Source organism: Nilaparvata lugens, chromosome 1 (assembly GCF_014356525.2).
Source record: "Nilaparvata lugens isolate BPH chromosome 1, ASM1435652v1, whole genome shotgun sequence".
Taxonomy (NCBI): Eukaryota; Metazoa; Arthropoda; class Insecta; order Hemiptera; family Delphacidae; genus Nilaparvata; species Nilaparvata lugens.
This window is the reverse complement of record NC_052504.1, coordinates 54,950,859-54,969,754: the sequence shown is the minus strand read 5'-3', so window position 1 is coordinate 54,969,754 and position 18,896 is coordinate 54,950,859. Positions and strand designations below refer to the sequence as shown.

The window sequence follows — 18,896 nt, the reverse complement described above, 5'->3', positions numbered from 1 at the left end:
ACGAGACGTAATGTAGGGAATGTAGCGTACAACGATATGACCCCTGGGCCATTTGAAGCAATTAGAACGAGGAGCTATATCTCATGCGCTACCGGTACCTAAAGGTTATTCTTATTCGATTAATTGAACTGCGTGAGTGTTATGAGCCAAAGAAAGGACTGAAGTTTTTGGTAGGAAACAGAATGAATGCTCTTGGCTCCGAAATCTGCATTCAAGGCTGTTCGGTACATCTTTTCATTTTTATTTAAATTGGATAATCTTTTTCAATATAATTGTTAAGATCATTATAAGAGTGAGAAAAAGTGGCAACTGATCTAATAAGCGAGTTAAAGTGCTAAACTCAGTTTTCTTTCCAGATCATAAACGGTTTCAGATTTTCTATAGAGTTGTTTTTAATACATTCAGTATATCATTGGCTTTGTTCTAATATGCGTTTTTCGCTATTAATGCCAAAATAAACAAGTTATCGAATTTACAAAAAATGTTACTTTTTTATTTATGAACGATAGCCTATGGGGAATAAAATGTTTTAGTTTGGAAAGCCCATAACTCGCTCATTAGACCAATTAAACATTTTAGTTGCCACTTTTTCTCTCTCTTATAATGATCTTAACAATATTATATTGAAAAAGATTATCCAATTTAAATAGAATAGAATAGAATAAGTTTTAATGTAATAATAAAAAAGTGTACCGAAAAGCCTTAAATGCATACGGTATCGATGCATTTTGCGAGAGGTGGGGCTGAATTTCGATTGTATTTTGAAGATAATTATTCACCTACCTACTAGAATTTAGATTCTTGCAGAGGAATGAATAGGTAGGTAGCCTTATAGTGAAAGCCCAGTTCTAACCCAGAAGTCAGAATTTGAAATTGTATTTGGTGGGTATGTTGAAATTTAAACATTCAACTAAAAAATAAAACATTGGAACAAATACTACGAAAACTATATAAATAAGGCCAATCATTAACAAAAAACAGCAATTTAATATAGTCCAGTCAATGAAGGGTTATAGAGGGGTTTGGAAGACAATTTTTGACCCCTCAGTTCTGTGTAGGGTGTCTCGTAGGCCTATATTAAAAAATCTGGTGTGGCGCACTCACACAACTTATCCGAGCCAGCTGGTGACAGGACAATAACGCTGGAAACACACAAGGTCTGCTATCTCTTCATAGTGAATGATTTAATAGAACCAACCGTTGCCAACAGCTGTTTACAATTGAATAATCACATTTTCTCAAATTTCGAGCTTATTTTCAATTTTAGGTGAAAATGTTACTGAACATTAATTGTAGATATTTTCATGATAATTGCGTGATAATTGGAAATCTAAAATCAAATTTTGCATAGATGGGGCTGAACTCCTGAATTTTTTACAGATATGGGACTTGTGGCAGTTGATAGAGCTTATCAATGACTATTTTAGGTATAAATTTGATCAAAATCGTTGGAGCCGTTTTGGAGAAAATCGCGAAAACCCTGTTATTGACAACATTTTCGCCATTTTAGCCGCTATCTTAAATTGCATTTGATCGAAATTGTTCGTGTCGGATCCTTATAGTGTAAGGACCATAAGTTCCAAATTTCAAGTCATTCCGTTAATTGGGAGATGAGATATCGTATACACAGACGCACATACACTCATACACACACTCACACACATACAGACCAATACCCAAAAACCACTTTTTTGGACTCTGGGGACCTTGAAACGTATAGAAAATTAGAAATTGGGGTAAATTAATTAATGGCAATAGGGCAAGGAAAGGAAAAATCAGAGCTACAATATAAATTGCAAGCACCAATGTATATAGTGACTGGACTATATAGATTTTATAGTTTTCGAGATATCTGCTCTTGAAAGTGTGACATTTTTGAAAAACATGTTTGCCTCCAATTGATATTTATATTTTAGTCATGTCCGCAAAGCCAGTTAGGCTAGGCGCACACCAGTTGGTCAAGACAAGACAAGAAACTTTTAGTCACAATACTTCACATTGTTGCTTATGACGCAACTCACACTGAAAAGTCATTATTAGAAATGTCTTCATAAGCAACAATGTGAAGTATTGTGACTAAACGTGTCTTGTCTTGACTAACTGGTGTGCGCCTAGCCTTACACACACATCGATTTTTTGCCGTCCTATGAAATCTACCATATTAAACGCAACTTTGCAAACATATGTTTGCCAATTTATGTTTATTCTATTTTTTTATAAGGAAATCGATGTGTGTATAACAAGATGCATGGTTGTCGAGTTACATGCGAGAAACCAAAAAATGGTATATTTGAACCACCCATATATCCTTGGGTTTGGGGTGGGGTCTTTTGATATGTTCACCTCCTTCTATCCTAAACAGAACTGCTGGGTCAATAGTATATTTCGCACCTAGGGCCGAAAATGAGTGTTTACCGGCTCGAAATCGGTTTTTAAGTGCGAGGCCGTAGGCCGAGGACTAGAAAAGATTGAGAACCGGTAACACATTTTTGCCCGCGGTGCGAACGCTATTTTTCGCTACACCAAAAAATGAAACAGTATAATATGAGAATAATTGTTTATTATTAAAGCAAAACTGAAAGGTCATAGCTCTAGCAAATCTGAGGTAATCTAAATATCAGGAAATTGTTCAAGTAGTTCCAAAATTATCCACCAGGATTAGTGGTAGACGCAGCACCAAGGTCTATAAAAACCAGGTCAAGACACTCGTGTTCCTTATGGAGCGGAACTACAACCACAAAATAAGGAAAGACATATTGTTCCTTACGCCGTGCTTCAATATTGATTTTTAAAGAGAAACTGCTGAAAATGGGTTCTTGAACCCGAAAGTACTCCACAGTCAGTAAGTGAACAAAATAATTTATTTCTTAAAATATAATTGTCTGCAATTAACGGTTTTCAATTCATCGTGCACGTTGGGTTTAAATGACAAAATAGTGTTTTAAAAAATAAAAATTACAAAATTATATAGATAATCTACGTTGAAGTTGACTACGTTGAAAATATTGACTCCGGCTAGGATCGTACCAGAAACCTCCAGTTTCATCACCACACACGTTGTCATTGCCCCCCACTGGGTGACTTGAAAATTTGATAGAAACTTTTCTCATACGTAGGCTATGTTTAAATTTAAATTATTACATATATAAAAAGTTTCAACTATTTTTTTCTTCTAGTGTGTAACTTCTCTGTTTCTGTTGCCTTTTTGATAATTAGCAAGGGAAAATGGATTACGTATGAAAAATAACATTTTGTTAAATGGCGTCCGTTTTTGTCCATACTCCTTTGAAGCGTTTCACGCTTTGGTATTGCTCGAATTTAATGTGTTATTATTTCAAGTATTTCGAGTATACGTATGTTTATGTATACACGTGCCTTTAAACAGTCCATAAAAAATAGTAACAAGGTGACAGGTACGGAAACCGGGTATACCACCCCACATCTCAACGCAACGAAATGAGGCAACCAGAAACCGACGCCATTTTACAGTTGCTATTTTTCGTGCATGATAAATTTTACTACAATTATTTCCTCTATTATTAAAATGGCAACACTTCAGGTACACACTAGAACATATAATTTTCGAATTTCATTTAAAAAAGAGAGTGTGTCTGTTATTTCAAATGATCCCTACTTTATTGCCTAATCATGTAAAATAATGGCGTATCTTGCAAACTTGCACATATTTCATCAAATAAAAAATGCAAAAATACAAAAACTTTCAAGTAACAAAATTTATTACATTTATCATCTAATCAAACACCAATAATAAAGATAGAAATTGATTTTTCATAATAGATTAAATTAATGTACTCATGGATATTTTTATAATAGTTTGATTAGGTAAAGTTGTGAATTTTCTAAGCTAGCAACTTTTCCAACTCTCCTTTCTCATGCAGACTCTTCACATCTGAGCCTCCACCGATGCAGACACCGTTCACAAAAACTCGAGGCACCTGCAAATAAAGTCATTGCAACATATTAAAAATAGCAGCATAGAAAAGTCTCTAATACACTAGTGACTAGAATATATCAAAATATAATATTCCATAAAATAATATAGTTCAAGTGAATATTACTTTAGGATATTCATGACAAAAAATTGTCAGATGTTGATAATTGTATGAAACAAGAGGGATGTGTATTTTTCGTGAAAACTGAAAAGTTGAAATAAGGCAGGAATAAGTTGCCTACAGACTAGAAAGAAGCTCAACTTGATGAATTAAGCTGGATTGCCAGCTGTGTCAGTGAAAGTGACCGGTACACAGTGAGAATAATTTCCCCTAAGTCTAATAGGAATATTGGGACTATTGATCGGCCGGGCTGAGTGCGAATAGTCCAATCACAACAAATAGAAATACTTTCACTGTACTGGCCCAAAGACCTTAAAGATGCATATACTCACATGCAGCGCTAGTGTCGTACTTGGAATTGAAATCGGCCATTGAGGGGGCAACCTATAAGATTATTACATACCAATGCCTTTGTAATCTATAAGATTACAAACATGTATAGATATAATATCTCGTGCTGAAATACCCCAATGGCGGCCTTCAATTTCAAGTAAGAGCTATCATTAGGAAGGCATAGGCATTGTGGGTCTATATCTCTTCAAGGTCTTTGTACTGGCCACTTCCACTAATACTGATATGTGAGAATTCAGCTTTTCACAGTACACCGTGCTAAGCATAAAAACGTGTACGTCTTGTGTGTGGGCATGGTATCCTATTTTATAAGAACTTAGTATTATATTTTATAAGAACAAGTATTTAGTGAACATTAATATAATTACAGTAGTAGTAGCAGGTGTCCCACGAAGAGGTTTACGCGTTTGATTTTATATTACGTGCCCATTCATGCACCCAACTTTTCAAAATTTCACACAGTTTACAAAGTAGGTTCTAAAATTATTCTGTGAAAATTTCAACTCCCTAACCTTTGTAGAAAAAATGGCGGCATATTGAAAAACGATACTTTAAAAACATTAAAAAGGTGTTTTTGGTTTTATAAAATATTTTTATTGTTGCACTTTGGGGCAATATAACTTTTGAATAAAATAACTAGAACAAGGCCTAATAAAGAACCTTAAAAGTACAAAATGGATGAAATTGAAACCATCCACAGCAACACACTGATAACAGCGCTTAAGAAATTATTTGTGAGCTCTTACAAAGAAACTCCGCGGTATCCGGAAAAGTTCTTCTTCTATTGATCGTTTTAGATCCACATCATTATTGAATTTATGGGTATAAACTTTCTCCTTCAAGTAGCTACATAGAAAGAAGTCACAAACAGTTAAATCTGGTGATCACCCCGGCCAATCTAAAAAATCACTTCCATGACCAATCCAACGGCCATGAAGTTTGTCATTTAGTATATAATTGCTTAACATGATTTGCGAAATGAGGTGGAGCACCATCTTGTTGGAAGATTGCTTGATCCACTTCTAGTACCATCAAATGAGGCAATACTATTGCAACGTAGTAAACAAATAAGATAATAACTCATGAAAGTAGTAAGTGAATTGGTAAAATTTTCAATATGCCGCCATTTTGTTTCTACGAAGGTTAGGGAGCTGAAATTTTCCAAGAATATTTTCAGAACCTACTTTGTAAACTGTGTAAAATTAAAAAAAAAATCGGTGCAAGAATGGGCACGTGATATAAAATCAAACGTGTAAACCTCTTCGTGAGACACCCTATAGCCTATACAGAGTAATTCTCAATTATGGTAAAATAATTTAATACGTGATAGTAGAGGTAAAAATAAGTTCTTATAAACATATATCCATAAACGCTTCATTAGCGAGCTATACATGGTGAAAGATTTCGCCCGGAATTCAGTTCCTCTGGTGAAATACACCGATACTGTATTGTTTGGGGACTAGTTTTTTATAAACTTATGGTGGATTAATATGGAAAAATATCTGAAAAATTGAATAAAACTAGTCTGGAAGCTGTAGTGTGAGTAGTTTTTGAGAAAAAAGTTGAAATATGCAAAAAATCTAAGTAGAAAAACACAGACTTCTACGTTTGATGCCCAATAACTTTCTTTAATGACTAGTAAACAAATAATTTTTTGTAATAAAAATTGTAGAGAATTTAATTCTGAAAAGAATTATGTAAGTTGTGTAAACTAAATTTGAATAAAAGTTGAATAAAATGTATTCTTATGTAGTACATTACACCACGAAAATTTGCTGTTTTATGAGGAGAGAACTAATAACTCATAGGTTGTAGCTGATTGCAAATAAAATATTCGGTTTTTTTATGAAAAGTTTATTTTTATATGAAAGTAACATATCTAAATGACATTAAACTTATACCAAAAGACTAAAGATGATGTTCAAAGTGACCTCCTTTGTTCTGAATGCATATGTTCAGACGTCTTCTCATCGATTGTCGGACCCGTTCAAATATTCCAGGAGTCTGCTTTGTCATTTCTATTCCGTTCAAAATCCTTAATCGGAGTTCTTCAATGGTATCAATCGGAGTATTGTATACTAAGGTTTTCAAGTGTCCCCAAAGATAAAAATCCAAAGGATTTAAGTCTGGTGACCTAACTGGCCATGGTACTGGCCCACCTCGGCCTATCCATTGATTTGGAAATCTGTGATTCAAGTTTCCACAAACAGCAACACTGAGGCGTGCTGGAGCTCCATCATGCATGATTCTCACAAAAGCAAAGTGAAATGGTTACAAATAATTGGTTAATAGATTAAACAAAAACCACAGCGCGGTTACAGTAGGCCTAACTTACAGTTTGTTGTTTTGTTCAACAATGAGCTACAATATTTCTGAAAATTTCCTTTAAATATTTTATTTAAAACAAAATGGGTCAGCTGTTCTTTAAATCCATGTTTCATTTGCAATCAGCTACAACCTATGAGTTATTAGTTCTCTCCTCATAAAACAGCAAATTTTCGTGGTGTAATGTACTACATAAGAATACATTTTATTCAACTTTTATTTAAATTTAGTTTACACAACTTACATAATTCTTTTCAGAATTAAATTCTCTACAATTTTTATTGCAAAAAATTATTTGTTTACTAGTCATTAAAGAAAGTTATTGGGCATCAAACGTAGAAGTCTGTGTTTTTCTACTTAGATTTTTTGCATATTTCAACTTTTTTCTAAAAACTACTCACACTACAGCTTCCAGACTAGTTTTATTCAATTTTTCAGATATTTTTCCATATTAATCCACCATAAGTTTATAAAAAACTAGTCCCCAAACCAGAGGAACTGAATTCCGGGCGAAATCTTTCACCATGTATAGCTCGCTAATGAAGTGTTTATGGATATATTGTTTATAAGAACTTTTTTTCTTACTTTTACCTCTACTATCACGTATTAAATTATTTTATCATAATTAAGAATCATCCTGTATTATAATTATATCACCAGTCACTAATATAGAATAATAGTATATTTCGCACCTAGGGCCGAAAATGAGACTTTTCTGGCTCGAAATCGGTTTTCAAGTCCGAGGCCGTAGGCCGAGGACTAGAAAAGATTGAGAGCCGGAAAAACATTTTTGCCCATGGTGAGAACGTTATTTTTCGCCCCACTTGGATGTAATGAGCTGGTTTACGTGCGTCATATGGAGGCCGAAAGTGATTGTTTTCTGACCAGGCCGGTAAAATTTTTACGGCCCTAGGGCTGTAAAATAACCTTGAAGTCAGCTGATTCTGATTTGATGTGAACGTGTTTACAAAATAGTTTATGAAACGGAATCAGTTTATGCTTCTAGAATTGAATAAAGTTTTTGCAATAAGATACTATCATTTTATTTGGATGAATGAAATACAAATGAGATATTATAAACTATTCAAATTCAATTTTCAGAGTATAATAGAATCTAACCTCAAACCTCCTAGTAAAGCGTTTATCACGGAACATGGTGGATAAACGGAATCATTTTATGCTTCTAGAATTCAATGAAGTATTCTGTAATAATATACTATCATTTTATTTAAATGAATAAAATACAGATAAGATATATATTATAAACTATTCAAATAATTCGATTTTCATAGAAGGATAGAACTTCTAACCTAAACTTCCATTGACATTCAGATCACATCAGATTGGCCGAATTTCAAGTGTGCTAAAACAGCTGATCAAAAACTTTTTCAAGTGTGATAAACCAGCTGATCAAAAACTTTTTCAAGTGTGATAAACCAGCTGATCAAAAACTTTTCATTATTTGTGTTTATCATTCAACTAGCAAGAACCCGTGCTTCGCAAGGATCTATTTTCAAACTTGATAATCTGAAAACTTGACTATTTTATTATAGATATGGTTAACAACTGCAAGAGATAGGAGTGTGGAACAGAATAGTTGTGAAACTATGATAGCGCCAAAAGTGTCTCAAACACAATAGTAGGTACTACATGAACTATTTGAAAGTGATTTTAAAAAAAATGTTAAAACAACAGAACTGAAAGTTGTCAACCTTATCATTCTACCTCCATTTAGAGAGGCTTTTGTTTGAGCCGAATGAAATCTCCTATCTTCTATATATATAAAAAAATGAATGTCTGTTTGTGTGTTTGTTCCCTATGACTTGAAAAATACTTAACATAACTGCATGAAACTTTGGGCATGTTGTGTGAATATTGGGGATGGTTTCTGACCAGAAATTTTAATAGGGTGGCTAATAATGATTATTTATTAATCTACTTTACAGGCCTATGTTTTCGAAATTGTCGGCCTAGCGGCTACCGAAGAACGGAAAGATGATCATGATTCGAGATCATATTGAGATAATATGATTTAGCATCTGAAGTTACCAGCTGTAATAAACACGTCACCCTATGATAAATTGTGTAGGCTACTGGTATTACAACGGTAGTTTGAAGTTGAAGTGTAGTTGATTGGTACCAGCTGTAGATAATGGTTCCTTAGAAGACCTATACAAATCACTCCCCTATCATTGAGTAACCGGAAAATGTTGGAAAAAATTATTCACCTCATGGAAGAGAGTTGTTCATATTGCATTTATTATTACTGAAGAATGTCAGAATAATTCACATTTTTTTTGAATTTAGCTTAGCTTATTTTCATCCTGAGAATCCTAAAATGGAAGATGGAAAGAATATGTAATTCCTGGTGATGATTCATCGTACATCGCATTTTTCCTGGACCATCTATTGACAATCAACAACTATGAAAACATTGAACTCATCTTTGAAACACTAATTTATCCTATTTTTTTTAATTCAATACTTTACTGTTAGATATTACTACCAATTGATTGAGAAGAATATGTTTTGGGAATAATGAATGCTGCATGACTAAGCACATAGGAATTCCGTATTTAGATGTGAATGAAAATATTGATTGTCAGATAAATTTCATGATTCACCAAATAAAGTGAAGTGTACATTGACTTTTGGCGGTACGAAGTTCGCCAGGTAAGCTAGTTGTAAATAAAGCTTTATTATTAATAGTCAACACTGAAAAAAGACAGGCTCAATCACCAGAAATACTATAAGTTCAGTGAAGGACCAGTAAGCCATTAATTTTGATTAGTTTAATCACTTACATTATGGACAATCAATATGAATGACATTTATTAGCTACAAAATAAAAAACTTTGTTTGAAGTGACCCCGACTACTACAATATGAATAACCATTTAGATCAAATAAAAGATACTACTCACATCTCTCATCAACTCGTACTTCTTGTTCACAAAATATTAACACAAAAATATGAGTTATATTGAATGACCTCACGGCTAGTACTCAAGTTTGTCTTTTTCTGGCCATGCTACAAATGAATATAGGTTTATGTTTGACATCTTGTTTTTTAAAATCTTGTTGTCTATTAAGAAATTTTTCAATGTGATTTTTGTTTGCAATAAAATTTGTAAAAAAGAATTATCAACAAACTCCTAACAAAAGAAAATCTCTGTGCTCTGTTCTAATCGGAATGAGACTCATACAACAATGGAAGAAACACGTGGCAAGCTAGCGCTTTCAATCTATGGAAAATTAAATTCGATCAGCTGATTGATGAAATTATTTTAAGCTTTCCAATGATTATAACATATGTTAGAATATCATGTGTCAATTATCTCAGTTCCATATGGCATTCACCTTACCATGTTCATAACCTTACTAAATATGATCCTTTTTCATCCTTTGAAACCCTTAGAGGCAAAATATCTCAAAATCCGTTCTTAGTGCGCGTCTAGCATGTTTGAAGAATATTTGTGCAAAGTTTCAAGTCTGTAGGACAATTAGTTTGAGCTGTAGTGTGATTTTTCATCAAAATTTTCGAAAAATGCCCTCTACTGGACCCCCCTGTGCTCCTGATCGGAATTTTTCCGCATAGATCTCATTTTTTTTCGTAGCTGAACAAAAAAGTTCCTCATGACTTTGCTGTGCAATGAGCGGTTAAGAAGTACAAAATTTTGGGGGGGCCCCAGCTCCCTCAGGGGGGCAAATTTCTGAAAACCCTTCTTAGTGGATGTTTTCAGGCTACCATAAACAATCGTGCAAAATTTCAAGTTTTTAGGCTCAGTAGTTTGGGCTGTGGTGTGATTTCAGTCTGTCGGAGCTTAGCCTTTTATAAGTATAGAGAAGAGATAATTAAAACATTTATAATAATATCATCTTATTGTCATTTGGAAGAATAAAAAGTATAAACTCAACCTCTTACATAATTGAACATAATCTTTTAGGTTATTTAGACAAATCAGAATAAAAAATAAAAATACTTGGACAATTTCTTGATATTCAGATTTGCTAGAGCTATGACCTTCCACTTTTGCTTTCGGAAGTGCTTATAATAGACAATGAGAATAATTATTATTCTCATATATATATTGTTTATTTTTCTGTGTGGCGAAAAATTACGTTCTCACCATGGGCAAAAATGTTTTTCCGGCTCTCAATCTTTTCTAGTCCTCGGCCTACGGCCTCGGACTTGAAAACCGATTTCGAGCCAGAAAAGTTTCATTTTCGGCCCTAGGTGCGAAATATACTATTTCGCCACACAGAAAAATAAACAATATAAATATGAGAATAATTTATTGTTTTATTAGGCACTTCCGAAAGCAAAGGAAGGTCATAGCTCTAGCAAATCTGAGGTAATCTGAATATCAGTAAATTGTCCAAGTATTTTTATTTTTTATTCTGATTTGTCTAAATAACCTAAAAGATTATGTTCAATTATGTAAGAGGTTGAGTTTATACTTTTTATTCTTCCAATTGACAATAAGATGATTTATTATAATTGTTTTGATTCTTGAATAATAAACACAAATAATGAAAAATTTTTTGATCAGCTGGTTTAGCACTGAAATTTGGCCAATCTGAATGTCAACGTCAACAATGCTTGTTGTCGTTGACTTCGGAAGTTTAGGTTAGAAGTTCTATCCTACTCTGAAAATCGAATTTGAATAATTTATAATATATAAATCTATTCATCCAAATAAAATGATATTATCTTATTGCAGAATACTTATTCAACTCTAGAAGCATAAACTGATTCCGTTTCATAAACCATTTTGTAAACACGTTCACATCAAATCAGAATCAGCTGACTTCAAGGTTATTTTACAGCCCTAGGGCCGTAAAACTTTTACCGGCCTGGTCAGAAAACAGTCATTTTCGGCCTCTATATGACGCACGAAAACCAGCTCATTACATCCAAGTGGGGCGAAATAGTTATTTGTATATCTAGAGTGAAAAGTACGACTTTTTCTCCCTGAGGGAAAAAGTTTGAAGCCCGAGGCGAAGCCGAGGGCAACAATTTTCCTGAGGGAGAAAAAGTATTTTTCGCTCGTGATGTACACAACATTTTTCCTCCATCTACATTTTTTTATAGAAACTGCAAATTAAATCATTCTAATAACTTACGTATTGGTGACAATGCTTCCTAACAACATAACCTAAAAACTAAAACCTAAAAACCGGTCGTCTGATAGGCACTGCTGATTGCGCTATCTATCGGCCAAAGTTGTAACAATCATATCAGCTGAGCTACCAAAAATGGCTGACTCCAGATCACGCGGTTGAGATTTGAATTGCAGAATGCAGATCAAAAATATTTGTTGGCTGGTATTTTGAATAGAATAAAATATTTTAAAAATTGTATAAATTTTTATCGTCTACCAATATTAAGAATATAATATCATACAAACATATATTTCATGAGTTGATCAAATTTCTGGTTGTGGTATTGAATTCAGTTGACTCAATGACAGACACCTCTATTACGCTTTCTCATCTGAGCTTAGACCTTCTAACCTATTCCCATGTAAGTTTTTGAATAGAGATGCTTCCCATGTTATTTAAATGGAGTCACTTTTCCTCCCTAGGGAGTTTTTCTGTTTTTTACTACCTAGAGCGAAAAAGTGACACTTTAGTATTATGTTTCAGGGAGTAAAGTAAGTACTTTAGACAGTAGGTGGAGGAAAAATATTTTTTTGTCATAGTCATTCAATTTCAGCTGTTTTACATCCATGAAATCAAGCCGGTAAACAGCTGATTGTAGAACAAATAAACATTTGATTTTCATTACAGCATACTATACTGTAAAGAGATCATATAATGTTCTCTTTCCAGTCGAGTATGTTAGGACTCTACTGAGTCCCAATAACATCTGAGTAATTGATATACTAACTCAAATAATTAAAGAACTCATTAAAGGAGTTTCAAGTTATAAGAACTCATCAGAGTTCTTAGAGTATTTGAGCTCGAAGGGTCTGTCTGTTATGAACTAGGCGCTACGGGCTAGGTCATGTTTATAGAATGCAGTAGCTCGAGCAGCAGCAGGTAATGGTTTCTGTTTCTCAGCAATATTCTTTCTCCGATAAGTATGACAAAAAATATTGTACGTAACTTGCACGGTAACGTATTTACCGCATTCGTATGATAATTCTGCCCTCAACTACGTTTCGGGCAGAAACAATCATACTTATGCGGTAAATTATCGTTACCGAACTTGTTACGTAAAGTACTATTGTATGATGTTATATGGTAAACAGACGTTTTTCCAATTAGCAGATCCAAATCAATTTTCAATATCTAAATTTCCAAGTCCAAAAATCCTCCTCAGCTCACAGAATCACGGTCTTCATTCAAATCACGTCCCTGTTGGTGTGGGTTCAAGTCAAATTCCTGATTATTGCCCCACCCACACTAGGTGGCTTTCAGGGCCTCCGAGCCGAGAGGCCCTACTTCAACATCAAGGATGCCTGCAAGCAAGAGTCAGGATTTCTACTTGATCCGCACGCCAACGTGCACATCATTTAAATTAGAGCCATGATTATGTAAGTATTTCAGGACCTTAGTAACAATAAAAATAATATAATACAGTATGTAATAAATAAAATTATATAATTATGTAAATTACAATTTTAAAATTATACAATTTATAAATGAAAATAATAAAATGTTTTTCTCATAAAAACAATAGTCTCATTGTATAATTCATACTATATTTGTATGAAATAGTTTTTTATAATCAAATTATCATTATTATAATATAATAACAATTATAAAAATAAAGGCTAGTCAAAGATTTTACAGAGTTGGTGAAAAGTATGGAAATAGCTTAATATTTATGTTACAAGGATGATTTGACAATATGTTTCATTGGAGATATAATAAAAATAATCTTGTAAATTGATCTCGTAATCCTTATTTGAAAAACATCAGTTTCTAGTAAGTCACTTTGTATTAGTATAAGATTACTCTAGTAGTTGATAGGATATTATATTCTGTATCTATTATAATTGGAATACTCAAGTAGATAAATTGTCACTGAGAAATGATTCTACTCTAGTCTCATTAAGCATAAATTTCAACTCCAACATTAAACTTTAGTAGTCGACAATTTTTCAATATTGATGAAAATTCAAATTAGATTAGTTTAAATTAACCTTGAGCTTGTTTTCAAATAACGGTCAACTTGAATATTTACTGTACTTATCAGAAGAGGAGTACTGAAATCTGATTCGACCTCAAACAACAGCCCAATACAATTATTTCTTTTCTATTGCAGATTTATAGTGAATGTCCTCATAAGCTATTCGCTTCTGCGAGGGTAACTTAATGTAATGAGGGAATGAATGGTGGCAATACTGAAAACTGTGTTAAAAATCGATAACGAGTCTGAAACCCCAATTATTATACTATATTATAAAATACTGGTGTATGATATTTTCGATAATGACATGGCCTATTCACTCACCGTTCGTGCTCCAGTTATCTCACCCAATACATTTTGTATTGAGTCGGCATCATTTCTACTGTCGAGCTCTATGCACGTATATTTACTCTTGATCTTATCAAATACCTGTAACAAATTTTTCCAAATATCTAAGTAAGTGCAAGGTATTATGATACGTTACAATAGTTTAAACAGAAGAAATGCAAATGAAATGTTGGTAGACTTAAAAAAAAGACTTGGATGACATTAAAAGTAGCAATTTCTATTCAAGAGGAGAATATAAGATGTTCTCATATTTTCAATAATATAAAATTAACTTATAGTTCTTAGGAAATATTTATTATCTTTGGTAGAGACTAGGGAATATGAAAAAGTATGGTACACTATTGATTTGAGGTTTTCAATTTCAAACTAATTTGAATTCTCAAAACGTTCAGACCCAATTGTGAGTATTCTCGTAAGATTTTCGATTTGATTGCAATGATTTTTACCAAGAATCAGATAAAGTTTCATAGTACCAGAAATTTTTCAGCCATGGTTTGAGTTTTCACCCAAATTCACATTAGCATGGTACCCGCACTTCAATGCTTCAATCAACTCAGTAAATGAAAACCACTAAAATGTAGAAGAGATGAGACGAGAATGTTCAATATTAGAGTGATAAAATTATATAGCAATGAAAGAACACTGATCAACTAATTCTATGTCAAAGGTCATGAACAAAAAAGTTTCAAACTATTAAATCAAATAATTCTAACGCTTTATGGACAGTTGTTAAAAATTATTTTATATTCCAGATAGCAGATAAAAAGTAGGCCTTATGATGATATAAGATAAAGAAAATGGAACTACGCATACCGTACTTTTGAAACAAACTTAGACGTTTCAAACATAATTTTAAATGATTGTAGATGACTGGAAGAAATGATTATCCACAAAATATAATTTTTATGTAAACAGAAATAGATAATACTTCTCAGTTATATGCTTTTTAAACTTGAAGAATTTATAAGAACGCTCTTTAATACTATTACTCTGATGGAAATGAATTTGATGGGAATGAATATGATGGATGGATATAGTTAATGAAGACGCCGACTGCGGCGGCAAACACTGAACAAGTAAAGTAAGTAAGACAGTATTTTTTAGTTCCCATTTTTGGAAGTACACATGCATACTTTGTTGGTAAATTAAGCATTCGCAAATTGAAAGTGTGACACTACCACTAAGAACCATTTTTTTATAATTCTACTAAGCAGAGTAAATATTATTTTAAAAGATTGAATCAGAGTTGCACTACAAAAATATTTCTTGCTTATACTAGTTTCAATTTCTCTGTCCAACATGACTAGTAATTGAGTGCTTTGCATATTTTGCAGCAAAATGAACTTACTCTCAATAATATTATCTTTCTACATTTTAAAAATAGAATTACATATAAAGAAAAATAGATGAAAAGTGAACGAACCTCCTTAGCTAGTTTACAATATGGACAATAGGTCTTGGAGAATATGACCACCTTATCCTGTGCAATTGCCTCCTTTACATAAGTGGCGATAGGTCCGTTCATGTCGACTGCTGCCTGAGAACTAAAACAATAAAACTTGATTATTTTCTAAATTGTAATTTCAGTTATCAAATGTTTGTAATGACACTGAAGATTGATTGTAAAAAATGTGAGAAGGAATACACAACTAATAATGCTACAGTTAGTTACAGGATAGAATAATGATGTGCCTGAATAATCATGCTCAACTATCTTCAATTTACTCAGCTCATAGCACTTTATTAGCAAAGAGCTGATACCAGATTAGAATATTAAACTACTTGCTGCGACCCAGAATTAATATTACTAAATTCATAGATTGCGCGATCGCAATCAATTTTTGGCCTAGCCTTTAATAAAATACTCCTAAAAACTGAACATTATTTTACTTTGCAGCACTAAATATTCTTTCTCAACGTTTTTAGGATGTTTGATTTCCTAATATTTTTTTGTACAGTACGAGACATAAGACAAGAAAACATACTTTCAGACTAGATTATACTTCTTTCAAAGCGCACTTTCCATCATTTGTTTTTAAAATTAAAAGCATTTATACAATTCGAATATAATAATATTTCACTGTTCTTAGTTAGGACACAAAGTTAACTTTTCCAACAACACGATCGTCAAATGATTCTCAATAAACAATTATGTAACCCACACCTATAAAATAACCATCACTTCAATTCACTTTAGGCTTAAATTCACCAAAAACGAAAACTAGGTTTGAGCGGCAGTAAGTTCCAAGTCAGATGATTTTGAATTGGTTTTGTAATACGTAACATTTTTTGTTTATTTAGAATCAACTGGCGCTCAAATGAAGTTTTCTTTTTGGCGAATTCGGTCAATACCTACTTTTACTTCAGGCCACACAACTGATCTCTAATAAACGATGACGTCATCACATGTAGATCCATGATCTACTGGCGGCAAGCAAGCGAAATAAGAGCGCTGATGCTTGTTATCACATCTGATATGGTAATCAACAAAATTGGAATTACAAATTCAATTTTCACGGTCTTTCATTTCAATGAATATGGTTTGTTTATCATTCTTTTAATATTCGTTTGTGAAAAGTAATAATGAATTTGGGGTTTTAATTCATGGGATACTGTTGTGTACTTAATTGTCGAGCGAATTATAACAAGACTCCAAAAGTTTCCGAACGGTATTTTCTTTTTCGAAAGATGAAACTTTGAAACGAAAATGGATACGAGCGATAAGAAGAAAGAACTTAAAACAAAGAATTCTACAAAACAACGGTTTACATGAAGTGTAGAAGAACAGTGTAAAAAAGAGTTACATCTAATTTGGTTTATCTTTGATTTACCTCTCCTTCGATTCTAATACAGGCTATTATCAAGTATTTTTGGTTGAGATGAATTTATCAATAGCTCTATTACTGAATCGAGTAGGCCTATGTCTATCAAGCTGAAAGTATGGATAAATAATTGCATTTGTGGAATAAAGTGTTTTTATTTCAATAAAATTTCTATTTAATAAAATACAAATGTCTTTAATCTGGAATTTAGATAGTTTTCCATCCAATAAAAAATCGATACAGTAACAAAAGTTAGAGATCATACTTTGATAAGCTAATAGAAACTACTATGATCTAGAAATAATCAATCTACATGTTATGACGTCATTAATTAGTTGTGGGGCCTGAATTAATAGTAGGTATTGATTCGGTCCGTAAACTCACCAATCATCGTAGTTAAAACCAGGACCTCCTAAATACCGGATCTGCGCCTGTATGAAAAGCTAGGTAAAATGGCGCCGATATGTGTTGGAGTCTCAACTTAGCTGACACTGATATGCTGTCATCAGTTTTTACTTTCCTTCCCTATTACCATAGGTAAGGAAAGTATTGCTTTCCGAAAAAAATTAAGGTACCCCAATTTCAAAATTTCTATACGTTTCAAGGTCCCCTGAGTCTAAAAAAGTGTTTTTTTGTATTAGTCTGTGTGTGTGTGTGTGTGTGTGTGTGTGTGTGTGTGTGTGTGTGTGTGTGTGTGTGTGTGTGTGTGTGTGTGTGTGTGTGTGTGTGTGTGTGTATATGAGTGTATGTGCGTCTGTGTACACGATATCTCATCTCCCAATCAACGGAGTGACTTGAAATTTGGAACTTAAGATCCTTACACTATAAGGATCCGACACGAACAATTTCGATCAAATGAAATTCAAGATGACGGCTAAAATGGCAAAAATGTTGTCAAAAACAGGGTTTTTCGCGATTTTCTCGGAAACGGCTCCAACGATTTTGATCAAATTCATACCTAGAAAGGTCATTGATAAGCTCTATCGACTTAATCACCAGCTGGCTCAGATCACTCAGAATAGTAGATTTGATATGCGCTGGAACACTAGCGTCAGTTGATCAATTTTCATAACGGCAAGGAAAGTTGTGTGAGTGCGCCACACCAGATTTTTTTATTTGGTATTTAGTTGTAGTTAAGTGAAGTTTGTTTACAAATGTCACGGGCTTTATAATATTTGCGAGTTTTATAATTGATTAATTATTCTATAATTTTTTGATTATTCAAGATGTAATAGAGATTCAAATTAGATTTTTTAGTATTCAAAGTGCTTAGTAAGCGTTTGATGAATTCAAATTGAGAATAGTAAAGTTTTAAAATGTATAGTGAGTGATTAGTATTCGAAGTGAATTCAGTGTTCAAAGTGTTTTAATCAACAATAATTTTATAATATTCAACCGAAGATTACTTTTTGTTTATCATCCGCAACTCAACATTTAGCTTTATACAACAACATGCTACAATGTGTATGGAAAGTTTTAATTGAACATGCCTAGAAATTGTTGTGTCCCTAGGTATAGCTATTATAGAAAACCCCCCTTAGTGACAATATTTACTTTTCCCAAAGATAAAGAGCTGAGGAAAAAGTGAACAAGGTAGTAGTAGGAACCGTAGGAAAGATTATCAAGTCACTAACAGTTTGGCTGTGTGTATCAATCATTTTAGAGCATCAGACATTATTAGAGAAGACAAATTTTTCGTGTGGAAATGGTTCTTATGTGACTGTTCCAAGAAAAAAGTGAAACTATGTGATGGTGCCTTCCCTACAATTTTCCAAATCAGCCTTCTTACAACACAATTAAATCGTGTGTAAAGGTATTGGGCAATATATTTCTGAAC

The 18,896-nt window shown here is 33.1% G+C and overlaps 1 protein-coding gene across 4 annotated transcripts in view; it reads right to left on the bottom strand.

Moving 5' to 3' along the window:
- Positions 1–3,710: 3,710 nt before the first annotated feature.
- Positions 3,711–18,896, bottom strand: part of LOC111053450 (glutaredoxin-C4) — a 29,406-nt gene continuing 14,220 nt past the window's right edge. For 3 of the 4 annotated variants that reach the window (XM_039436984.1, XM_039436975.1, XM_039436979.1), the window contains 3 exons: positions 15,661–15,781; positions 14,214–14,318; positions 3,711–3,956 (listed from right to left, as the gene is read on the bottom strand). In XM_039436984.1, the coding sequence (XP_039292918.1) occupies positions 3,861–3,956; positions 14,214–14,318; positions 15,661–15,781 (322 nt within the window). In that variant the 3' untranslated portion in view covers positions 3,711–3,860. Of the gene's footprint in view, positions 3,957–14,213; positions 14,319–15,660; positions 15,782–16,222; positions 16,620–18,896 lie in introns of those variants that run through there. The other variant, XM_039436990.1, reaches the window with a different exon arrangement.